This window comes from Talpa occidentalis, unplaced genomic scaffold, assembly GCF_014898055.3.
Source record: "Talpa occidentalis isolate TD23 unplaced genomic scaffold, MPIMG_talOcc4v2.1 talOcc4.14, whole genome shotgun sequence".
Classification (NCBI taxonomy): Eukaryota; Metazoa; Chordata; class Mammalia; order Eulipotyphla; family Talpidae; genus Talpa; species Talpa occidentalis.
This window is the reverse complement of record NW_023601433.1, coordinates 21,223,001-21,249,198: the sequence shown is the minus strand read 5'-3', so window position 1 is coordinate 21,249,198 and position 26,198 is coordinate 21,223,001. Positions and strand designations below refer to the sequence as shown.

General features: G+C 36.8%; 1 protein-coding gene across 14 annotated transcripts in view; it reads right to left on the bottom strand.

Moving 5' to 3' along the window:
- DNAH14 (dynein axonemal heavy chain 14) overlaps positions 1–26,198 on the bottom strand; it is a 276,008-nt gene that overhangs the window by 178,022 nt on the left and 71,788 nt on the right. For 13 of the 14 annotated variants that reach the window (XM_054694831.1, XM_054694834.1, XM_054694835.1 and 10 more), the window contains 11 exons: positions 24,941–25,107; positions 23,886–24,230; positions 20,213–20,554; positions 19,153–19,522; positions 17,981–18,171; positions 15,402–15,647; positions 13,297–13,418; positions 12,059–12,230; positions 8,677–8,781; positions 8,473–8,591; positions 7,903–7,977 (listed from right to left, as the gene is read on the bottom strand). In XM_054694831.1, coding sequence (XP_054550806.1) covers positions 7,903–7,977; positions 8,473–8,591; positions 8,677–8,781; positions 12,059–12,230; positions 13,297–13,418; positions 15,402–15,647; positions 17,981–18,171; positions 19,153–19,522; positions 20,213–20,554; positions 23,886–24,230; positions 24,941–25,107 — 2,254 coding nt within the window. The remainder of the gene's footprint in view (positions 1–7,902; positions 7,978–8,472; positions 8,592–8,676; positions 8,782–12,058; positions 12,231–13,296; positions 13,419–15,401; positions 15,648–17,980; positions 18,172–19,152; positions 19,523–20,212; positions 20,555–23,885; positions 24,231–24,940; positions 25,108–26,198) is intronic. The other variant, XM_054694840.1, reaches the window with a different exon arrangement.

The window sequence follows — 26,198 nt, the reverse complement described above, 5'->3', positions numbered from 1 at the left end:
TTCCATATAATCCAGCAATTCCACTCCTAGGTATTTACCCAAAGGACACAGAAAGATCAATTCCAAAGAGCACCTGCACCCCTGTGTTTATAGTAGCACTGTTACAATAGCTAAGCTTTGGAAACAACCCCAATGCCCAAAAACAGATGACTGGATCAAGAAGATGTGGTACATATACACCATGGAATATTACTCAGCATTCAAAAAAGATAAACACATGTAATTTGCAGCAACCTGGATGGCGCTGAAAGGGATCATGCTCAGCGAAATAAGCCAGAAAGAAAAAGAAAAATACCGGATGGTCTCACTCATAGCAGGAATCTAGAAAACTTAAATAAGGGACCAGGAAAATGAATAACTATAAGAAAGTGAAAATCAAAATCAACAAAAAAAATAAGAACCAGAGACACTCTATGGGGGGTGGAGGGCGGGGTGCGGAGGGATTGGGGTCAAAATAAGGGGGTTGCAATTGTATGGGGAATATAAAAATAAAATTTATTTAAAAAAAAAAGGTGGTGGGAAATATACGGGGATGTTAACCAAGATGAAAATGCATACATTATACAGGAATGAAAAATGATGTAAAAATATATTAAACATTTTTTAAAAAGGGCGTCCCTGGTGGCGCAGCGGTTGAGCGCTGGACTGCAAACCTGCCCACAGCCTCTGCAGCGCCAGTTCCATCCCCGGCCACTGACGAGAGTCCCATATGGCGCACAGACCTCTCCTGCCGCGCCAGCTGCTCCCCTCAGCAGTGTATTTCATCAGTCTGCCTGTTCTGCTCCCCGCTCCGGCTCTGGTGAATTCTCTCACCCTCCCGTGTTTCTGACTGTACCCAGTGCTTGTATAAATAAATAAATAAATATTTTTTTTTAATTATGATTTTTATTTTTTTTAAATAATAAATTTTATTTTTATATTCCCCATACAATTGCAGCCCCCCCATTCTGACCCCAATCCCTCCCCTCCCGCCCCCGCCCCCCTAAAAGTGTCTCTGGTTCATAGTTTTTTGTTGATTTTGAATTTCACTTTCTTATAGTTATTCATTTTCCTGGTCCCTTATTTAAGTTTTCTAGATTCCTGCTATGAGTGAGACCATCCGGTATTTTTCTTTTTCTTTTTGGCTTATTTCGCTGAGCATGATCCCTTCCAGCGCCATCCATGTTGCTGCAAATTGCATGTGTTTATCTTTTTTGAATGCTGAGTAATATTCCATGGTATATATGTACCACATCTTCTTGATCCAGTCATCTATTTTTGGGCATTTGGGTTGTTTCCAAAGCTTAGCTATTGTAAACAGTGCTGCTATAAACATAGGGGTGCAGGTGTTCTTTGGAATTGATGTTTCTGTGTCCTTTGGGTAAATACCTAGGAGTGGAATTGCTGGATCATATGGAAGCTCTATGTTTAGTAGGTCCAGAAATCTCCACACAGCTCTCCACAGTGGTTGGACCAGTTTGCACTCCCACCAACAGTGCAGAAGAGTTCCTTTTTCTCCACACCCTCGCCAACATTTATTGTTGCTAGTTTTTTTAATATGTGCCATTCTCACTGGTGTAAGATGGTATCTCATGGTAGTTTTGATTTGCATTTCCCTGATGACAAGTCATGTTGAACATTTTTTCATATGCCTGTTGGCCATTTGCATTTCCTCTTCAGAGAAGTTTCTTTTTAGCTCTTCTGCCCATTTTTAGACTGGATTATTTTCTTTGTTGTTGTTGAGTCTCATCAGCTCTTTGCAGATTTTTGTGATCAGTCCTTTATCATTAGTGTTGGGTGCAAAAATGTTCTCCCAGTGGGTGGGGTTTCTCTTTGTTTTTGTTATTGTCTCTTTTGCTGTGCAGAAGCTCTTTAATTTGATGTAGTCCAAGCTGTTTATCTTTGCCTTCACTATCACTGCTTTGGGTGATGTGTCTGTAAAGATGTCTTAGATGTGCAAATCACGTAGTGTTTCGCCTATATTTCCTTCTATATATTTTATGGTTTCAGGTCTTATGTCTAGTTCTTTAATCCATTTTGAGTTGATTTTTGTGTATGGTGTGAGGTAGTGGTCAAGCTTCATTCTTTTGCATGTAGCGACCCTGTTTTCCCAGCACCATTTAGTGAACAAACTTTCTTTGCTCCAATGCATAGTCTTTGCTCCTTTGTCAAAGATTAGTTGACCATAAATCTGTGGGTTTATTTCTGGATTTTCTATTCAATTCCATTTGTCTGTATGTCTGTTCTTGTTCCAATACCATGCATTTTGATGATTATGGCTTTGCTGTATAGTTTGAAGTCTGGGAGTGTGATGCCTCCATTCCTTCTCTTTTTTTCAGTAGAGCTTTGGCTATTCGGGGTTTTTTGTGATTCCATATGAATTTCATCAATAATTGTTCTATTTCTTTGAAGAATGACATTGAAATTTTGATTGGAATAGCATTGAATCTGTATATTGCTTTTGGTAGGATGGCCATTTTAATAATGTTTATTCTTCCAATCCATGAGCAGGGGATGTCTTTCCATTTCTTTGTGTCTTCCTCTATTTCTTTTAACAGTGTTTTATAGTTTTCTTTGTATAGGTCCTTTACCTCTTTTGTTAGATTTATTCCCAAATATTTGATTTTTTTTGTTTCAATAATAAAAGGGATGTTTTTTTCGATTTCTTCTTCTTCAGATTTATTGTTTGTGTATAGGAAGGCTACTGACTTTTGCGTGTTGATTTTGTATCCTGCCACTTTACTAAACTGATTGATGAGTTGAATTAGTTTTTCTGTGGAGTTTTTGGGGTTCTCTATGTATATTATCATAACATCTGCAAATAGTGATAGTTTGACTTCTTCTTTTCCTATTTGGATTCCTTGGATGTCTTTCTCTTGTCTTATTGCTCTGGCTAGGACTTCCAGTATTATATTGAAAAGCAGTGGTGAGAGTGGACATCCTTATCTTGTTCCAGATCTTAATGGAATTGCTTTCAGCTTTTCACCATTGAGAATGATACTGGCTGTTGGCTTGTCATACATGGCCTTTATGATGTTGAGGTATGTTCCTTGTATCCCAAGAATTTCAAGGGCTTTTATCATGAATGGGTGTTGCACTTTGTCGAAAGCTCTCTCAGCATCTATTGATATTATCATATGGTTTTTATATTTCTTTTTGTTGATGTGTTGGATAACGTTGATTGATTTTCGGATGTTAAACCATCCTTGTGTCCCTGGAATGAATCCTACTTGGTCGTGGTGAATTATCTTATGGATACATTGTTGGATTCTGATAGCTAAAATTTTATTGAGGATTTTTGCATCAGTGTTCATTAGGGAGATTGGCCTGTAGTTTTCCTTTTTTGTGTTGTCCTTGTTCAGTTTTGGTATTAGTTTAATGTTGGCTTCATAGAATGTGTTTGGTATTGTCCCTTCCTTCTCAATTTTTTGGAAGAGTTTGTGAAGGATAGGCACTAATTCATCTCTGAATGTTTGGTAGAATTCATTTGTAAATTCATCAGGTCCTGGGCTTTTGTTTTTGGGGAGGTTTTTGATTACCATTTCAATTTCGCTGCTTGTAATTAGTCTGTTTAGGTGTTCTATTTCTTCTTTATCTAGCTTTGGGTGATTGTAGAGTTGTAGGAATTTGTCCATCTCCTCTAGATTGTTAAACTTGTTTCCATATAACTGTTCATAGTAGTTACTGATTATTCTTTTGATTTCTGCTGTGTCCGTTGTGATTTCTCCTCTTTCATTGATGATCCTGTTTATTTGTGCTTTCTCCCTTTTTTCCTTTGTGAGCCTGGCTAGGGGTTTGTCTATTTTATTGATTTTTTCAAAGAACCAGCTCTTGGTTTCATTGATCTTTTGGATTGTTTTTTTAGTTTCAATTTCATTTATTTCTGCTTTTGTTTTTATTATTTCTTTTCTTCTACTGCTTTTGGGGGTTTTTTGTTGTTCTTTTTCTAGATCTCTGAGCTTTGAGATTAGGTTGTTTCTTTGAGTTCTTTCTTGTTTCTTGATGTGAGCTTCTATTGCTATATATTTTCCTCTTATTACTGCTTTTGCTGCATCCCATACATTTAGGATATTGGTGTCCTCCTTGTCGTTCAATTCAAAGAATTTTTTAATTTCTTCTTTGATCTCCTCATTAGTCCAGTGGTCTTCCAGTAGTGTGGTTTTTAATCTCCATGAGGTAGGAAAGTTCCTTGCCTTCTTTTTATGGTTTATTTCTAGTTTGATGCCTTCATGGTCAGAAAAGATGGTTGATATGATTTCAATCTTGGTGTGTCTGTTGATCTTTGTCTTGTGCCCCAGTATGTGATTGATCCTGGAGAATGATCCGTGTGCGCTTGAGAAAAATGTGTACTCCGTTTTTTGGGGGTTTAGTGTTCTATAGATGTCTGTTAAGCCCAATTGCTCTAGGTCCTTATTTAGAGCTTTGGTTTCTTTACTTATTTTTTGTCTTGTTGATCTATCCATTGTTGATAGTGGTGTGTTGAAGTCTCCCACTACGTATGTGTTTTCTCTGATGTCTGTTTTCAGAGAGGACAACAGTTGTCTGATATATTTTGGTGCTCCTTCGTTTGGTGAGTATATGTTAATGAGTGTTATTTCTTCTTGAAGTATTGTCCCCTTATTCATAATGTAGTGACCATTGGGGTCTCTTTTTATCTTTTTAAGTTTGAAATCTGTTTTATCTGATATAAGTATAGCTGTTCCTGCTTTCTTTTTTGGTCCATTTGCTTGTAGGATTGTTTTCCATCCTTTAACTTTAAGCCTATTTTTATCTTTTGTAGCTAAATGTGTTTCCTGGAGACAGCAAAAGGTTGGGTTTTGTTTCTTAATCCAGGCTGCAACTCTGTGTCTTTTTATTGAAGAGTTTAGTCCATTTACATTTAGAGTTAATATTGATATGTTAGCATCTGTATTTGCCATTGTGTTTGTCTTTCCTTTGATTTTATTTATTTATTCTTTTAATAATTTTTTTTGGCCTTCTTTCATTGTTATTCGTCCCTCTGAGGTTCTGGCTTTTGGACTCCTTGTAGTATTTTTTGGAGTGGGGGTTTAGTTGTAATGAAATTCCGGAGTTTCTGTTTGTCTGGGAAGGTCCATATTCTTTCTTCAAAGAGGAAGGAGAGCTTTGCGGGATAGAGTATTCTTGGTTGGTGTCTGTTTTCTTGGAGTCTGTTGACTATGTCCCTCCACTCTCTCCTTGCCCGTAGTGTTTCTTCGGAGAAGTCTGATGTCAGCCTGATTGGCTTTCCTTTGAATGTTATCTGTTTCTTCCCTCCTGCCAGCTTCATTATTATTTCCTTGTCCTGGATTCTTGGGAGCTTTACTATTATGTGTCTTGCTGTATTTTTCCTTTCGTCATGGAAGTTTGGTGTTCTTCTTGCTTGTTGTATATCAATTTTCAGCTCCTTCTACACATTTGGGAAGTTCTCTTCAATTATCTCTTTGAATATTTTCTCTGTTCCTACACCTCTCTCCTCTCCTTCTGGTATTCCTTTAACTCTTATATTTCCTTTCCTCATGGAGTCAGATAGTTCCCGAAGTCTTTCTTTGTTCTTTTTCCTTGGTACTTCTCTTTCCTTTTCTGTTTTGGTTCTTTTTATTTCTGTGTCTTCAAGAGTACTTATTCGTTCTTCCATTTCATCTATTCTGCTTTCATTGCTTTTCCCAGAATTCTTTATTTCTTCCATTAATTCTTTGATCTCCTGCATTTCTTTTACTTCCCTCTTTAGGGACTCAATTTCATTCTTCTGACCATTGTTTTCCCTCTTTAGCGACTCAATTTCATTCTTCTGATCGTTGATTATTTTTCCCTTATCATTGTTTTCCTTTATGACTTCTGTCAGTTTTTTAATCACGGCAATTTTAAATTCTCTTTCTGGAAGGCTCAGAAGTTCTTCCAAGTTACTGTCGTTGCAATCTGGGGGCTGGTTTTCTTTTTGTGGTGTGCTTTTCCCTGGGGAGTTGCTAGGTTGAGTGTGGTTCTTCTACTCCCTACTGTCTGTTTTCTAATTTGCCGTATGTGTTGGGACACTGTGTTGTTGGGACTGGCCGGCATCTTGGGTGAGCTTCTCTGCGCCCCTCTGGTTCCTCCAGGAGCCATATGTCAGTTTCAAGCAGTCTTTACTGGAGAAAGGTCCCTGTTCTAAAATGCCGATGTGGGGACCCACTCCCCTGTGTGCCTGGTCTGCCCCCGCGGTGGGTTCCTGCTCCCCCTCTCGGCTTGGACTGCAGGCCAGAGGGGGTCTGGCGTGGGCGAACTTCCCCCGCTCACCTCTGGCTCCTGAGGAAGCCTTCTGCAGGTAGTCTTTACTGAAGTAATGTCCTTGTTCTAAAATGGTGATGTGGGACACACTCCCTGCACGTCCAGTCTCAGGCACACTCTTCTGCGCGCCTGGTCTGCCCCGGCTGTGGGTGCTCGCTCCCCCGTGGGCTCAGACTACTGGTCGGAAGGGGCCCAGCGTGGGCTAACTCCCCAGCTGGCCACTGGCTCCTCCAGGAGCCTCTGCTGGTTTCAAGTCGCTAGGCGGCGCCAGAGATCTCTCCTAGAGCCCTTGGGGAGCTGATTTTCCACCCCGTGGGACAGGGAACAGAGCGGGAATGGTAGGGTAAACCTCAACAGCTTTGGGGTGCTGTGTCTGCCTTGTGCCCCACCGTCGTGGGGAACCCACCCCCCTAATTTCGTGCCCCGGGTCTCAGTTCCAAAGCCCTCAGTTCCAGGATGCGGGCTGTAGCCCAGTTCAGTGGCGCAGGAATGGCGCCTTTTGAATCCCGCTCCCGTGCCTGGGCGCCTGGTTCCTGCTCACTCAGTGAGGGCCTCCGCGCCTCTCCCCGCAAGCCTAGGTTGCAGGCGCGGGGACCTGGGCAGCTGCGATCCGGATCTGCGTTTGCTTTTCAACCGCACTGCTTTTCCGCGCGATCCCGATTCCGATCCGCACTTGGTTTTCCAGCGCGCCTCTTTTCCAGCAATCCCGATCCCGATCCGCGTCTGCTTTTCCAGCGCGCGCCGCTTTTCCGCGCAAGCTTACCGGGCTGCCGGGGCTGTGTGCTGGTGCTGGTCTCCTCCTGGGCGGGGTCTCTCTTTAATGGTGCCTGGAGCTCACCACCGCGGCGGATCCTGCAGGGTTCTCCACAGCTCCCGTTCACGGGGTGTGGTGGCTGCAATAGTTCCTTTCCACTCACAGTCCCGCTTGCTGCGTAGTTTGTTCTTGTTGGTCCTTTTAGTTTGTTTTTTTTTTTTTTTCCTCCTCTCTGCTGGTCGGGGAGTGCCGACTTTGTCATAAATATTTTTTTTTAATGTAAAATATTAAAAAAAAAAACTTAAAGACGAATAACATTCTGGAAGCCAACAATAAGAAATGTAAAAGTCCATTCTAGTCAAATTAGTTTCTATAAAGTTCACACTCTCAAGCTCTTTTTTCACTCTAGGAGATAGTGATGATTGATTAAAATACAAAAAGGAGAACACTGGAAAGACTGAACTAAGTAAACAATTTCAGGAAGCAAAAGTGGGACAGAAATGTAAAGCAGTGAGGCCTGCTGCAGCCAGAGGCTACTGAGCTCTGGGTTTTATGAAAGTAGGGAGAGCTGGACATGAGTCTGGGTCTGAGAGTTTTCAGATATGTATGAATCTCAAAGTACTGTCTGACTATTGTCCATGATTACACACTCAAGCTGACTTTTACTCTGTAAAAGTGATGAGTTTCCATTTAGTCATACGAATCATCTTCTAGCAAAACTCATTTCATAAAGCACTTTAGTTCATATATTTCTCTGGATTCTTCCCACTTAGATTAGATTATTAGCCAAGTTAAATATATATGTGTATGTGTGTGTATATATATATATATATATTTACATATGTAAGTAAAACTTGGCTAGTATAACTATATACAATATAATTTTAGGATTTGGAAATTGTACTTACTTTTTTAGTACATCAAACATGCTTTTCTCTACGTTTACCAGCCACTGTTCTACAGCACTTCTTATACGAATTTTCCTATAATATTTTTCAAAAATAATACAATGAGGAATTATATTTTTATTCGTGTTTCATTCCCTTGGTAAGCCTACAGACACGTACACATGCTAAAGACAAACAAGTCCTTATACTAGAAGGACCTTGCTTAAAATAATTGCCTGGGAACCATTTATAACAAAACCAGCAGTCAGGGTAAGCAGCAGTGGGGAATAGTAACAATGACCCCAAGTAAATAGCAAATTTCCTTCTTATCTATGTTTGTATAATAAATCCTTTTGTTGACATTTAGAAGGTTAAATAAGTAAATACATAAATAAATGGGATGCTAAAGTTCTGCAAACATACATTATATTTGAAGAAAAAATTTGCTTTGCAAACTTCTATGAAATGTCAGATATTTCCAAGCACAGCTTTTACATAATCAAGTTTTATATAGTCTCAAATACTTCATTTATCACACATGTATCACACCCCATTTATCATCATACTCCATTTATCACACATGTGTCATACTTTGGCAGCAAAAGTGCTTCTCCTTCAGCAGAGATGAACATTACTACAACAGGAGGCCCAATTTCTTGTTTCCATATCAATAATTGATTTATATTTTCAAAACATTTCACAAGATGAGGCTGAGGACCAGAAACAAAAGTGAACATTATAAAATTCTTACCTAGTTGGAAAATAATACTGCTGAGCAGATAATAATGTTATTACCTGTATAGATTTCGGATTTCTGCTATTAGCTAGAATATCGAGAAGTTCAGCATTATTAAGAAAGTAAAATCGTGGGAAAACCATTCTTTTAATTTCAAGGTAGTCCTGTTTAGAACCAAAAGAAATGCAATTCAGTTTAATTATGATATTAGCCATACCATTCTTTGGGCCTCAATTACAAACAGAACCCACAATATAAAAGTGAGAGTATATAGTATTATCAGTCAAAATAAATCCCATCCTCAATGAAAGCATACTTGAATTGCTAAACAAATTTTTCATTAAAACTAACAACCAATAAAATTGCACTTATACACACTTACACACACTTTGTTCTATTACCGATTATTAATAAAACACTGTACTTGAGTATTACTGGCATTGTTTTCCCATGCTACCAACTCTCTGCTCTCATTTCCCTATCCAAGTCCTCACTTCAGCAGGTCATCTCACATTCTGTTGTCAAGACAATTCCTGAATTTTCATCCCTGCCCAAAACTTATCTTCATTCACACTAGTCTTAATTCTTTTCCTTCTATTCAGAGGAGAGATATCCATTCATTATAGCAAGCTAAGCTAACCTTGTTTTTAAATTAATCCTTTATTTTCCTTACTCTCCTATATCTGCAATTTCTCCTTTGCAATAGGATAACTTCTAAAACTGTCCTTGTTGAAAATATATAAGAAATCCCTCTCGCTTTGTTGTTCTTTAGCTACTATATACTTGGCCATCCATTCTCCACAAAGGTCTTGAAGAGATAATATATAAACTCAATGTCTTATTTTACTTACAGCTCAACCTCATGTCTGCCACGTGGCTCCTGCTGTTACTAGATCCAGTCTGCATGCTACATGATATTTTCATAGTATTTGACTCTGTGGACTCTGCCCTTTTGATGTCTGAGATTTCACTCTCTTGTTTTCCTTCATGCCTCAGTCAGTTATCATTTCTTTCAAGATCTCTCTTCACCCTTTACACTTTAATGTTGATATCTCTTGAGTTCCACCCTGATTACTCTTCCTAGCTTCCTTTAGAAACATGTATATCTATTATTCTTTTCATGAATCATTGATCCACACCCACTTTCTCTTTGACTCACATACACCCATCTTCTGATTGAAGATGTTCATTTGATTGTCTCATAAACATTAACTTTTCAGTATGTACAAAACTTGTTTCCACACACACTTTCCTCTCTTGTATCTCTACCTGGTAGAAGAATTATCTTCCAATGTGTTGGTCAAGCCAGATATCTAGGCACAAACCTAGACCTATTTCTTTTATCCTCTATTTCTCTACTTGATGCTCCTCGTACTACCTGCTTTCTTTCTCATCATGGTCTTTCTGCCTTTTAATTGATTTCTTTGTATCTGTTCTCACTGCCCCCAATCTCTATAGCCTCTATGCTTCCTTCCAGGGAGATATTTCTAAGTTAAATCATTTCATTCTCCTGCTTAAAATCCTTCAGTAGATATGCAATAAAGTCAAAATTCATTGTGATATTCAAGGGCTTCCATCACCCATTCTCTGCTTCCCTGGAGAATATTATTTTTTTCACCACTTTTCCACTTTCAACCTATGTTTCAGCTGTACCATCTTGGTTACAGCTCCAGAATGTGGCATGCTTGCGAATGACTCCATAGCTGCACTCTTCCCCTTGCCTAGCATGCTCTTTCTTCCTGCCTGCCCCTGCATACCCTGACTCTTTTACCTGGCTAACTCAACTACTTCATTCGAGATGCAGGTTAATTACCACTTTCCCTGCCTGAGTTAATTTCTCTTCTTTGATATGGTCACACCATCAAACTTACCATAGCACACATCATATTATAATAGTTCTACATTTTTTGTTTGCTGTAATAAATTTTTGAGTAGGGAGTAAGAGTGGAAAGTTGTCTTTTACCTTTGTAGTCCCAGCATCTATCATCAGTGCCTGGTGTAAAGTAAGTACTTGATACATGAATAAATGAAAAGCTCAATGGTTGTTAATTATGTTTAGTAGCAGTCCAAATATATTCTAGAAATAATTAGAAGACTTAGCTCAATGATCATTCAGTACCAGCTCTTAATAACCAGATCCCTGTGGGGCCTCCCGGGTGGCGCAGCGGGTTGAGCCCAGGGCTGTGAAACTGTCAGCAGCCTCTGCAGTGCCGGTTCAATTCCCACCAGCGGCGGAGCAGCCCACATGTTGAGCAGACCTCTCCTGGCTCGCCCGCTGCTACCCTCAGCAGTGTATTTCAGTAAATCTGCCTGTTCTGTTCCCCGCTCTGTCTCTGGTGAATCCTCTCACCTGCCCGCACATCTGGCCTGTACCCCGGTTCTTGTATAAATAAATTTTTTTTAAAAATCTTTCAAAAAAAAAAAAAAGGGCCTCCCCTGGTGGCTCAGTGGTTGAGCGCTGGGCTGCGAAGCTGTCCACAGCCTCTGCAGCGCCAGTTCAATCCCTGGCCGCCGGCCGAGGGTCCCACATGTCTCACAGACCTCTCCTGCCGCTCGCTGCTCCCCTCAGCAGTGTGCTTTGTCAGTCTGCCTGTTCGGCTTTTCACTCTGTCTCTGGTGAATTCTCTCACCATCCCATGTATTTGACTGTGCCCAGTGCTTGTATAAATAAATAAATAAATCTTTAAAAAAATAAATAATAATAATAATAATAACCAGATCCCTGTGAATGTAGTCCCTCACAATTGCCCAGGCCATGGATTTATATACCAGGGGGTCTTCTGGGTAGAAACCCTTCTATTGGCTGCAACTGCCATATGCACATACTCTGTCTGGATGGGTCATCACAACTAGTCAGACTTGTGTCCATCTTGGAAAATAGATGAATGAATACCTAGGGGAAAAATCTTTGTTTATGAAGTGAATGTGTTCACCATGAATCTAAAATATTAAAAGCCAGTAATCAAAATTATGTGTCTGGCTGAGAATTTGATGTTCTGAAAGTATAGTAATGTATGAAATCAATAATTTAATTATAAAATGATAAAAATATTCAATTTCAACTTTTGCTGATTTTATTAACAAAATAATTATAGTGGTCATAAAAATAGTTGGCACTCATTAAGTACTTTCTTTGTGCCAACTCTCTGCTTTAAATGCATTCTCTCATTTGGCACAAAGTTTCTCAAAATAGGCACTATCGTTATTCCTAGTTTCAAGATAAGGAAACCTAGGCACTTAAAATTTGGTACACTGCTGTAGGTCAGTTAGATTGGTCCATCCACTTTTTTCCCTTTTGATAGTATTCTGTAGATGGTAAGAGTTTGAAATACTGTTAGCAGCTAATAAAGAAAATCTGCATTAAATTATTTTCCTCAGTTAGGTGCATAACATTTTTATAAAATTAAATGATTCTCCACCTTAGGATTGCTATAGTTTTACCTCAAGACTCTTCTTTATATATTCAAGATTCGTATTGCAACTTTTCAGAGTTTCAATAACTCTTTGAGAAGTGACTAGTCTCAAAGCATTCAGTTTGTTTTGTATTTTTAGCATTATTTCTTGCCACATGAAAATCACTCTGGAGAAGAGATCTGCTTCTGATGGGAGCTGCCTTTAGAAAGAAAATTAGAGATAATTTTTTGAAAGCACTATAGTCAAAGTCTATAATACAAAATGCATTAGTCACAAAAAATTGCTCAGTTTACAAAATGTTATGAAATGCTAATCAATCATTAATCAGAGATATATTTTGAATGCTTATTATGTGCCAGTAATAAACATGCTAGGAAACACTAGAATCAATTAGCTATGCATTCATCATTTAACAAGGGTATGTTTAGGCATAAGATAGATATAGAAAAGTTGTAAATAAAGAATGTAGAAGTCATCAACACCCTAGGAAAGGTAACAAAAGAAAGGGTTACTAAGATTCTAGGAGGAAATGGGATCTGGAGAGAGGGTCTGAGAGAAGCTATTGGGTCTGGTTTCTAAAGGAGAAACAGTGATTTCACCTGAAGAGAATTACAGAGAAGGGATCTTGCTTAGCAGCAAGAGTTTAGAGATTTGATTTGTATAAGAAAATATAATTTCTATTAGTGATTATCTAATCTTAGAGGATAAGATAAAGTAGGCTCAGTAGAGGTAAGGGAATTTTCCTTTACAGAATATAATCATGATTTTCTCCCCTTGGAAAAAGGAAGCCAGAACTACACATGTCATGGTAATTCATCGATATGTTAATTGATATCTGCTGTTGGGGTTAAGTGAAGAAGTATGTCCAATGGTCTTATTCTTTCATTTCTCTACTCACCTCTATTTCCTACTTCCATCCCACACTAGTCCCAACCTGATTCAAACTTCTCATGGTTTGGAGATTGAGATAAAGAAAAATTAGAGGGAAAAAGTTATTGTTATTATTATTTGCCTACATTTAATAAAATTTTATTTATTTACTTCTAATTTCCAAAACTATATAATTCACACCTTGAAATGTGTACATGCTCCAGTCACCCATCACCAAAGCGCCAGTGCCACTACCTCCAATATTATATTCTTAAGCCTATAGGTAGGATTGTTGTTGACTATCCATTAAAGAAAGGATTTCTCAAGGATTACAGAAAATAAACTACCCACTATGAATTTTTTCATCTGTATATGGTGTAACTTAAATGTGTTACCTTCGAATTTCTAATGAATTAAAGATTGGTTCAAGGTAAAGCCAATTTCTTTGGCATTTCATGCATGACTCAAGAGTGCAAGAGAAGAGTGCCAAGTTTATGTCCCATGCATGCACAAGATCCTACAATGATAAAAACACACAGACATGCAAATCTAAATATATGATGTTACTCTGCATCACATAATAGAATTTCAGATCAAAGGTAATTTTGCCACTGACATAAAGTAATTAATAGAGTGACATATAAGTGAATATAAATCTAGTTTTAGAATTTAGTTTTGGAAGAAGTTAGAGGTGTCTTGTTCATCCAATTTTCTGTCTTATTTAGTATTCAATATACAAATATTTTGGTATATATACTCTCAGTCCATTCTTTAAACATCTTTGCACACTTGTACATGTAATACCTTTAAGTTTGCATAAATGCAACCATATTATACATATTGTTCTGTGACTTGCTTTTTCTTTTACCTACTAGTCTCTTTTGGAGAGGTTTTATGGTAGTACAGGTTCTCTTCATTCTTTTAATTTCAGCAAATTCCATTGAATAGCTAGATCTTTTTCCACTAGTATATTACAGTAATGGGAAAATGGTTAAAAACCAAATAATATTGAATGCTACATTATTGCTTAGCCACATCTCAGAGGATTAGGAAACCACAAAATTGTTTGAGACATTTTGGCTGAGGAGGTGGTCTAGGGGAGGGGCTCACTGTGCATTCCTACTACACAACTCAGATACCTGCTACAGTGCAGGTAACATGAAACTTCGGTGCTCACTGGATGGAAGCTTTTGGTGCCCTCCTTCCCCAGTCACTACCTATTTCCCCATATTGGCAGGAGTGCTGGTCATCTAAGCAGGTGCAGAGGCATCAGTCTATAATATAACAGACACCAAAGATCCTGGTAAAAAAATCTAGAATTAGACCCAGCACCCAGGAGGAGAGATATCAAGTCAACAAAGGAAGCTTCTTATTACAATCCATGAAAACTAAAAATGAATAGAAAGAATGTACCACAAATGCTGGAGCAAAAAAAAAAAAACCTGAACAAAGTTTCACTACAGCATTAACTACAGAATCTGTCTGGTAATTTTAAGGGAACAACTAGTTACAACCACCCTTGTCAAGTCAAGACAAACAATGGATGATAAGAAACAGGAACACAATAAAGACTGAGAAAATGTAAGACTGCAACAAATAGAATTAATGGATCTAAAATGGATTTCTAATTTAAAAAGAGAGAAAGAGCAACCTTATTACACTGTCACATATTTCTTGGTTACTTTAAAATTGCCATTTTGGGTGACTATTTTTTATATTGTTTCTCTAGGTTTTGCTTTTTTTCTGCTGTTTGTTTTTGTTTTCCTGCATGAGTTAGAGAACATAGTCAATTTGGTTTACCCTATTATTTATAGTTAGTTTTTTCTCTAAGGCTCTGTTGACATTTTCCCAAAATTTTGTGTATTTGTAAATGATGTGAATGCCATTTGTTGTGTACATATTTCTTTTACTCTATATAGCCAGTCAATAGTCAATTAATATTTTCAGAATTAAATATCTCTGTGTAATTATCTTAATTAGTTCCCTGAAGTTTTTAAATGATCCTTAGCTATGTTATTACTGTGGGGCTGCCCAAGATGGACAGTCAGAGAACAATGGATGAATACAAGCAGACCCTCTGGTGTAATTCCTAATTATACTAAAGGAGATGTGGAGGCTGCTGTCTATTCTAAAAATAATGCAGATATATGAGGTAGGATTAAGAGCATAAGCAGAGGAAATGAAAATAAAGCAATCCACCTCTGCAAGTAAAACGTCAAGGCAATGATTTTGGCATAGATACTGCTAGAACTGTGGCTTTCCAGCAGTAGGTAAAACATTGCTAGTAAAAGTCATGGTTTATAAGGTCATATTTTTATATGCTCTAAATTTATCTGTCTGTGCAAATTAAACTCATATTTCCTCATGAGCAATTAAAATTCAACATCATCTCTACATTAGCACATGAATGATTAATACAGTTTGTTTGCAGAATGTAAAATTTTAATGGTAAATAAAACTATATTCAATTCAAACATTTTCCCTTTGCCATAATATTTACCTTAATAGGTCCAAGATGGGCAGATCCTTTAATTGTTGCAAGTATGATTTGAGACTCTTCTAATTGAGCTAACATTGCATCTATAGATGAAATTATTAGGCTAGAGTAAGTCTCCGTCTGATGAAGAACTAAATGCAAAGGAGTGGTGTTCCAGAGCTCAATGACTTTATTGAGCATTTTTTCAAGAGCAGCTTCATTAGTTGCTGCAGTTGATATTTTGCTTATTTCTTTTTCATACTGAAACATCTAAAATGGAAAAACTTTTTTAACATCCAGTGGAGCAAATCACCCCTGATACATTTAAAATAGAAGGGTTAAATGAGCACGTCTAATGTACACCAGGAGTATAGAAGATGTGCTTCCAGTTAGGTTTATGTCCTATCAGAGACTTCATGGCCTAACTTTCATGACATAAACCTTTTCAGTTTTTATTCATCTTTTTTTTTAAAGATTTATTTATTTATACAAGAACTGGGGTACAGGTCAGAGGCACGGGAGGGTGAGAGAATTCACCAGAGAAAGCGGGGAGCAGAACAGACAGACAGACCGAAGACACTGCGGAGGGGAGCAGCAGGCGAGGCAGGAGGTGTCTGCCGCACCATATGAGAATCTTCCTGGTTGGCCGGGAATCAAACCCGCGCTGCAGAGGCTATGGACAGCTTCACTGTGCAGCGCTCAACCCACTGTGCCACTGAGGAGGCCCATTATTCATCTATTTTTAATCATACTAACTATACTCATGCTCAGTGAAAACTTCTAAACACAGTATTTATTTCTTGATTCCAGTAAGTGTGAAAAGTTACCAGTACCTTTAGTATATATAAATGAGACATATGGTATCACTTCCTTCAACTTACTCTGCATTAATGCCACCTGCTCAATTCCTTTGTGACATGCTTTTACTTTCTAAAATAATTCTTGGGCTATAATGATCTGAGAGAATGTAACTTTAATGGACCCAGGTCTCTGCAGCTTCCCTTTATTTGCCATATCTATTTGAAGGTAAAGGTTTGCAGAATATATTAGTGGAATACTTCTAGATCTTTTTGTCATGTGCACTGACTGTTGATTCCTGTAGAAAAGATAGTTTCTCATTCCAAATCTTGGAATTAACTATCTGCGCTGATTGTTTTTACCCCGAAAAAAAGTCCTATTCTTTTAGAGAAGGTAATACTGCTCCTATATGTCATCTATATGAGGTTAAAGAGTGTTACCTAATCTCTATGTTTTGGTAATGTAGTTCAGTGAGGATGATGATTAACCAGGATTAGTCTTCATCATCTCTCTTATGAATGGAAACAGTCGACTGCTCCTGACTAAGTTAACAACTTTGGGAAAGAAGTCTGCCTCTTGACACACATTTTCCAGTCAAAGGCAAATAAGGGCCATGAAGTTTCTGTGTTGAAGAACTTTGTGCCTAATGATGACATTCTGAAACTGCTAAAAAGAGATACAGAAACTGATTAACATACAAAGAAAATTTTCAACCAAGTGAATCTAGCCTTGTCAAATCTCTGTGGCCAAAATTTGGGACCTCAATGATAAACAGATTTTCTGGGAGGTTTGAGATGAATCTTAATGCCTATAATAGATTATTTGCCTCTGTTATAAAGCACATGGCTTTCTAAAACGAAAACTATCAACCCTAAGATGATTATGTTCTTCTTATGCATATCACTGACCACTTCCTCTTCACTTACTTTGTGACATGCTTTTCAAGTCACATGTTTTTCTGAGCTTGCCTCACATCTTGGACCAAATGGTTATAAGATCATCACATAAGAAAGCCAGTATTACTGTTTTCTAGTCACTTAGATAGTAATGGCATAATGAATAGTTTCCCCGACATCCCCAATTAAACATAATTTCTGGGCTTCCCCTGGTGGCACAGGCATTTGAGCTCCGCACAGTGAAGCTGTCCGCAGCCTCTGCTGCGCTGGTTCGATCCCAGCCAGGCGGCAAGGGTCCCACATGGCACAGCAGACCTCTCCTGTTGTGCCCGCTGCTCCCCTCAGCAGTGTATTTTGTCAGTCTCTCTGTTCTGTTCCCTGCTCTGTCTTTGGTGAATTCTCTCACCCTCCCGAGAATCTGGCCTGTACCCCGGTTCTTATATAAATTAATAAATCTTTATTTTTTTATTTTTATTTTTTAAAGATTTATTTATTTATTTATACAAGCACTGGGTACAATCAGGAGCGCAGGAGAGTGAGAGAATTCACCAGAGCCAGAGCGGGGAACAGAACAAGCAGACTGATGAAATAGACTGCTGAGGGGAGCAGCAGGCATGGCAGGAGAGGTCTGTGCACCATGTGGGACCCTCACTGGTGGCCGGGGATCAAACTGGTGCTGCAGAAGCTGTGGGCAGCTTTGCAGCCCAGCGCTCAACCGCTGTGCCACCAGGGGAGGCCCAATGAATAAATCTTAAAAAAAAAAAAAACATAACTTCTTCTCACCTATTGTCTAAACCTGCTTTCCCAGCCCATAAACTTCTCCTTTTTCTAACTCCATTCTTCAAAGATTGACTTGCCTACTTAATATTGGCCTTTTTTGGCTATTTCTTTCAAACTATTTCTATTTACCTTGAGGGTTACAAGATTTTCTACTGTGCAGTTTTTATCAAGAGAAATTGAATTTCCAGTAATCTCCTGGATAGCCTCCCAATGCCGTGGCCTGAGACAGGGGTTTCCCAGAGCAATGAAAACAGGCAGCTCTTGTTTAAAACCCATCACTGAATGTTTAAGATGTTTGACGACGTCATTTTTTGGTAAACCTATAAATAACATTTTTTTAAACCAGAAAACAAATTTGTGATTTAATGTAATACCAGTTTATTAGTTATCAGTCTACATGAAAATAAGTTTTATTAACCTTGCCTTACCATAGGAATCAACTATAGATTAAAATAAAGAGAAATAATTATGAGAATAGTGATAAAAACCAAAGACCTTTAGACCCTTGAGAACTAGAAGGACTGAAACTATGCTTATATTCTTGAATATCCAATTTGTTTAGATGGGCCCTCTTTTTATAAAACCATGTTGACTAACCAAAATGTTTTTTAAGACTTGGTTAAGTAAAAAAAAAAAACAAAACAAAACCAAGAGAATAACATTGAGTTTTACGTTTTACACTCTGGCAAACAACAGGCCTTAATCTAGGAAACTTTGGGGGAAAAGAAGGTGTTGTCTACTTGTTACTTTATATATGATTCTCTGAAACAGATATAAAGCATGACTTTAGGAATGCACAAAATGAGTGTTAAAGCAGTGGGACCATGAGACTTGTTTCTATTTTTTTCTCTTTTCTAACTCTGTGATACCGTTATATTTCTTGTATAATTTAAAAACATGCAAAATATAGTTTTTCTGGAAAGGGAATTATATCTTGAAGAATAAATGAGAGATAAAGGAATTTAAAAAGCAAAAACTTTCTTTGGGAAGAAAAAATTTTCTTTTGGAAAGGATATAATGTCACAGAATGATTACACAGAAACACCATTGGCAAAATTTCAAATCATACAAGAATTTGAGTGAAAAGCCTGCAGGTCAGCTCTTATCATCAAAATATCTCTAGATTCTCTGACTCAAAGAAGATCCAGAATCATAAGGGATCAATTTTTAAGTGACACAAAAATTATTATTAATTACTATTTAAAACTTCATTAATGGTCAGCGCAAGGGAAGAGGGAAAGAAAAACTGCCAAGGACAATGATCTTGCTGGCTCAGAGGCAACTTAAAAAGACACTTTTACCTTTTTCTAGTACAAAGATTTTTTGCATCCATTTTGAAACATTTCTTTGTACTGAGGTTATATCAATACTGGAAAGAGTACTACCCCTCCATTTGCAAAAGACTGCTCCCCATTCCTCTTGTGCATTCCATAGTATTTTCCTTAAGGTTAAGTCATATTCAATGTCTGAGATCTCTGAAATCACAATCTGTATAATCTCTTCAATATTCAGAGACTGTATTTGAGATTGGCAATCAATAAAGCAATTTTGAAAGCTTGAACAGGTTTTAGCTTTGTTAGCTAAACTTGCAGTTTCCTGTGAGAGAGTCTGGATCATTTCCTTTGCTGTTGACACTCGAGTATGGCTGCACAACAGAACAGGATTTCTTACCTAAAAAATAATAGCAAGACATTGTAAGAGATCACCAGGTTCAGAGTTTAAACATATTTTATTGACAGAACTTCAGTATTCAGTCTAAACTCTGACATGATTTGCATCCATAATGTGAAAATGTGGTGCTTAATTTATATGTGTTTATTAGGATTAACTTATTTAATTACTATTACTATTAGAATGGGTACTGTTCTATCTATAATTTATTGTGTATCTTCTCAGTGGTAAGTAACACAATACCTCACCAATTAAATCCATACAACAATCTTGAAGTTGGTTAATACTTTTCTCAATTTTTCAAGGAAGTTCTGACATAATAAATCATTCATAAAATGATAAGTTGAGGTTCTAGGGTTTGGCCCTCTGACAGCCTGACTCCAAAGCCCATTACCTTATTCTGGTCTTATTGAATTTTGTAATACTTAGATGTTGTAGAGTTTATTAGAGTTTTATGATTGCACATGACATTGTGGACATTTGCAACAATGACCCCTAGGTTGAAATGAAAGTAAAATTTGCCTTAATTTGTCCCTTACTAAACTGTACTTACATAGTCTGTGGATTCCAGTTTAAGAATACTTGAATTCAATTGTTTACTAAAAATTTCACAGAAAACAAAAATTTACATGCTTAAGACTTACATAACACTAAGATCAAACTGATTTTTAAAGAAAAACAAGAACTTACTTTGGCCTTTAAATTACTAACATCAGCCCGCAGACCACTGACATATGTTTCTAGATTGTCTCTGAATTTAGCAAGAGCAGCCTCTTTCTTTGCTTCACTTAACTTCACAGCAATTTTCAGTTGACCAAACTTGAAAAGAAGAATCTTATATAAGGCTCTTTCCTCTTCTGAAATATGGATCTGGAAATGCTTTATAACAGAATGCAATTCAGTAATCGATAAGCACTCTCGTTCTAACTCAGGTAATTTTGAGGAAATCACACCCAAAAAAGTAAAATGTTCCACAAATTCTTCTATTTCAACAGGGTCCTGTTCCAGCTTCTGCACTGATGAGTCTACAATCTGAAATCATTACCACATCAGTTATAATTATATAATTATGTTCACTATTTTAAAAGACTACTGTTTTAATATTACTCTCCAACTTAATATTACTCTCCAACTTTTCAGAAAAAAACAAAGATATCATCTAGACATTATTCTAAATATTGTTTAAATATGGGCATAGTAAGATGATAAAATCCTTTCTATTGTTAACAACAGGAACTTGAATGTACATAAAATAAATACTACTAAGACATAAGAAAGTACGATTATGAATAATTTTGTTTCTAAGAAATAAAATAACAATAGAAAAGTCATGACTAAGCTGTGAACACTGCATAAAAATTACTACATTTTAAGAACATTTATTTGCTAAATACTTTATAAACATTTTACTTTGTCCTGGTAACATGTTTGCTAATTATTATTTTCTCTAACTTACACACTGAGTCTTAGAGGGATTAATTAGACTAAGATCAAAAGTTTAGAGTTACAGAGTTATTATTCAAACCTAAATCTGATTCCAAATCCCACTTGTATCCATTATATGTATAAAATCTACACTTTTCCTAAGTATATGTGTGTCATATGAAATTCTGAATTGCTTATCTATGCTCAAATTATAACTGATTATATTTTCCTCATGTTCCACTGGTTTTTAATGAATACTCATGAATAACTTTACAATCAGTCCGTTCAGTTTTCAGTATCTCAGACTTGAATTAATCTCTGTTTTTAATTTCCAAATTCTTTGTTATTTCATTATAAAACAGATGCCTATGTAAACATTGCAATACAAAGCAGTTCATAAAGTAGAAAATACCTATTATTCCATCACCCAAAGATAACTGCTGTTAACCCATCAGAAATTTTACTGTGGTCTGAGTGTACACATACATATACATTTGCATATACATTTTAATCACAGGATTTACAAGAACAGGCTTTAAAATCAGAGAGACTTGTATTTGAGTCCCAGCTCCAAAATTTAGTAAGTGTAAACCAAGGCAGGTAGCTGTATTTCATTAAAGTTAGTGCCCTCCCTGCATCCTTATGTTTATAGCAGCACTATTTACAATAGCAAAGCTTTGGAAACAACTCAAATGCCCAAAAATAGATGACTGGATCAAGATGTGTAAATATTCCATTTACACCATGGAATATCACTCAGCAATCAAAAAAGATGAACACATGCATTTTGCAGCAACATGGATGGAGCTAGAAGGGATCATGCTCAGAGAAATAAGTCAGAAAGAAAAAGAAAAATACCGGATGGCCTCACTCATAGCAGGAATTTAGAAAACCTAAATAAGGGACCAGGAAAAATACTAATTAATACAAAGTAAAAATCAAAATCAACAAGCAACTATAAACCAGAGACACACTACAGGGCGGGGGAAAGGGTAGGGGGTGGGGGGAGGGGCAGTGAGAGAAAGGACTAAGGTCAAAATAAGGGGGGGTGTAATTGTATGAGGAATATAACCAAAATAAAAATGCATACCTTGTGCAAAAATGAAAAATGATGTAAGAATTATGTAATATAAAATATTAAAAAATAAGAAAAAAGTTGGTGCCCTCATACGTAATGTTGAGAAGCAAATTACATAACATAGGTTTCTAAGGGCTCCTGCCATAAGTTAGTGCATTGAAAATGATCGAAACAGCAGATTGAATAAGACCACATAGTAACCTTCCATCTAATAAACACATTTAATCCTTTCTTAGAATACTGTAGCATTAAACACTATTAAACATTCCCACTTCTCAAAATACTCTTTTGTTTTCATCTTAATCTCTTCAGTCACTCCTTCCCAATATACTGTGCTGGGTCCACTTCCTCTGGCAATTCCTTGTATGTTGATAATTCTCAAATTTCTGTTATAGGTCCCTTTTTATTCTCACTATACACATAATCAGGACATTCTTATTGACCCCAATGATTTCAATGGCCACCTTTACATTGATCATTTAAATATTTATTTCCAATTTAGACTCTCTCCTGATTTCCAGACATTTTACAAAGACTGCATTCCCTTTTCCAGTGAATTGAATCACAATTTATCCTGTTGCTTAACCAAAAACCTAAATACATTCTGAATTACTATCTTTCTTTATAGTCAGTCAATCACTAAGTCCTACTGATTCCACCTCCTAAATGTATCTCAAATGCACATACTTCTCAAAGTCCATATTGTTATTGCCCTAGTTCAAGCTTTCATCACCTCTCACCTAGATTACAGAAACAGCTTTCTCCTGTCTTGTCCCTATTTAATCAGTTCTTTGCACGGCAGCAAGAGTGCCCTTACAAAATTACAAATTGCTTTCAGATCTTACATCCAAGTCTTGTATCCATTTTGAATTGATTTTTGTGTATGGTGTGAAGTAGTGGTCTTAATTTATTCTTTTGCATATGGCAGTCCAATTTTTCCAACACCATTTATTAAAAAAATTTTTCTAGTTCAGTGTATATATTTTTTGCCCCTTTGTTGCATATTAGCTGTCCATATATTTTGAGTTTATTTCTGAGTTCTAAATTTTATTCCATTGGTCTGTGCACCTGTTTTTATAACAGTACTATGCTATTTTAATTATTATGAGTTTATAATAATAATAATGCCACCATTTTCCCCTTCTTTTGTCAGAATGGAATGCTGCTCAGTGACCAAAACAGATAAAGCCATGCCATTTGTAGCAACAGGGATAGAGCTGGAGGGATTATGCTAAATGAAATAAACCTAGAAGAGAAAGATAAATTCTGGATGGTGCCACTTATAGGTGGAATATAGAAAAAACAAACAAAGAGTGAGACCAAATAAAACCTTTAAAAACCAACTCTTGAAAACTGACCATAGATCTGTGGCTTTCAGAGGGGGGGAAGGGAGAAAAGGGCAAGAAAGGGACCACAATGGACCCTAGCACAGGACTACTGGTGCCTCAGTGGCAGGAGCACCAATGCTGTGATGAGCTATGGGAACTACACATGAGGGGGGAAATCCTATCTGTCAAGAAACTACAATGACGTGGAACAATGGTACTTAAATGACAATAAAATACACAGGAAAAAAAGGGGAAAAAATCTACAAATTGCATCGTTTCATTTCCCTGCTTCCTTGCAATGGTTTCCAACAGGGAAAGGAGGTGGAAAGTGACATGGGTACAATTTCAGACACAGTGGTCAGAGAACTTTACTTGGGCAAGTAATATTTCATTATGGCCCAAACAAATGTCACACATATTAGAAGTGTCTGAGGATAATAATAATCAAGTATGCTTCTTAAATATATATTTTAAAATTATTATCTACTAATCTTAAATATTATCATGCAATAGGAATTTTCAAAGTACTTACTTTCAGCAGATTTGTATTCTTTTTTGTAATTATAGATTGCAAGAGGTTATGGCTTATACATATGATATTATCAACATATGGTAAGCATTCTGACTGATAATCAAGACTTAGAACCTTGAAAATGCCAATACGCTTCTCAATGACCATATCAGCAATATATATAAGATAGTTCCTGAATATATTTAGTATAGTTTTAAACTGTGTTGAAGTCAGTTCTTCCATAAATGATAGTTTTGTCATCATGAGTTTGGACTTCTCTACTATGGTACAGTATTTTAAAAACTTGTGGCTATAAACAGTAACTAGGCCCATTGAATCACCAATAATAGTCAGGAGACTCACAATCTAAAAAGAAAAATGTTCAAAAGTCAGATTTTTTAGAGTACAAAATGTATAGTAAAATATGCAAGTAGTTAAAATATTTAAAATAGTTTATGTGGAGTTTATTTCATTGAGAACCACTACAATTGACTTTTCTATATTGATGTTTATGTGAAGGCTTAGAAGCTATTCAACTTCATAATTATATTATTTTGAGCCATGTATTAAAATATACCATTCATTTGTTCCTTTGCTTTAACCCTGTTTTAAGATACGTATGATCTATGCAAAGCCCCCCCCCACCAAAAAAACAGTTCTATAGTTTATGTGGCCTTACCCAATTCCCAAGACACACCTACTTTAAGGGGGTAGAATCCTGATCCAATGTAAAAAAAAAAAAATTTAAAAACTAAATTCTCTACTGAATTGAACAAAAAGACACAGTTAGATGGTAATGGGAAAGACTGCAGCCATGTCAAGTCAACATATTGGCAAGCCAATATTGAGAGACCCATAATAAAGAAAGCTCATTTTCATAGTATAAGTGGGAAAAAACACATAGCAGTGAACAGATGAATGATAATGAGAAAGACACATAAGGAGATAATCTGGGGATAATTTTCTAATTGCCAAAAAATATGATATTATAATTTTTCAATAAATTCCATTCACCTAAAAATATCAGTGGGTTTCTGCTCCAAATACTTCCTAAGACAAACTGTTTTTAAACTTACTTTATTTTGGTAAGAAGTATCCATTTCAAAAAGTTTCTGACAATCTGGCCATCTGGCTTGCTTCTTATATTCTATTTCACCTTCTGTCTTATTAGATAAATCCACAGTTAAAACCGAATTAGTGAAGATAGATAGGCGGGGATCTTGGCAAAGAGGAATAATTGTGGCTAAAATATATAATTCAGAAGTTAATAGTTTCAGAAGTTCTAATAAAAACAGTACCTTAAAATTATCCATGATATCTAGGGCTATTGAAAACCAAGACTGATTTATTATGAGAGTTACTTAACATTCTATACTGATAAACAGAATTTAAAGGCAGGTATAACCATTTGGATTTAACATGAAAAAAAGAATCACTCATAGATACCTGGATGGTGGTGATGGAAGGCATGATTAAAACAGAAACTAGAATAAGCATTAAGTAAACAAGTATTTGAAATGCATCTGCTATGTGAAGAACAATGCACCACCATAAGTATAAAAAGATAAGACACGAGCCTCCCCGGTGGCGCAGCAGTTGAGCGCTGGGTTGCGAAGCTGCCCAAGGCCTCTTCAAGCGTCAGTTCAATCCCCGGCTGTTCCCCGGCCACCGGAGGAGGGTCCCACATGGCACACAGACCTCTCCTGCTGCCTGCTGCTCCCCTCAGCAGTGTACTTCGGTCCTTCTGCCTGTTCTGCTCCCCGCTCTGTCTCTGGTGAATTCTCTCACCCTCCCGCGCTTCTGACTGTACCCAGCGCTTGTATAAATAAATAAATAAATCTTCAAAAAAAAAAAAAAAAAAGAACAATCTTTAAAAAAAAAAGATAAGACACAACCTTTACTGCCTAGATGAACAACTGTACATTCATAAAAGGAAAAAGAACTTTGATTTACTCTTTACACATAAGTCAAAAATCATCTCAAGAGGAATCACATGCGAAAATAAAATAACATAACTCTATAAATCTAAAAGAAAACATAGGAAAGAGTTTTTAGATACAAAATAAAGCTATAATCCATAAAATATAAAAATTGATAAGCTATACTTTATCAAAATTAGAAAGTTTAGTTCTGTAAAAAGAATGAGAAGATAAGGTGCAGACTGAAAAAAAATTTTCAGATACAAATCTTGTAGCTAATATGAGACTTGTATCTAAAGCACAAACTCAACAAAAATAAACAAATACTCCAGTTTTAAAAAATAAGAAACAGGGGCCTCCCTGGTGGTGCAGGTGGTTGAGTGCAGCACTGTAAAGCTGTCTGCAGCCTCTGCAG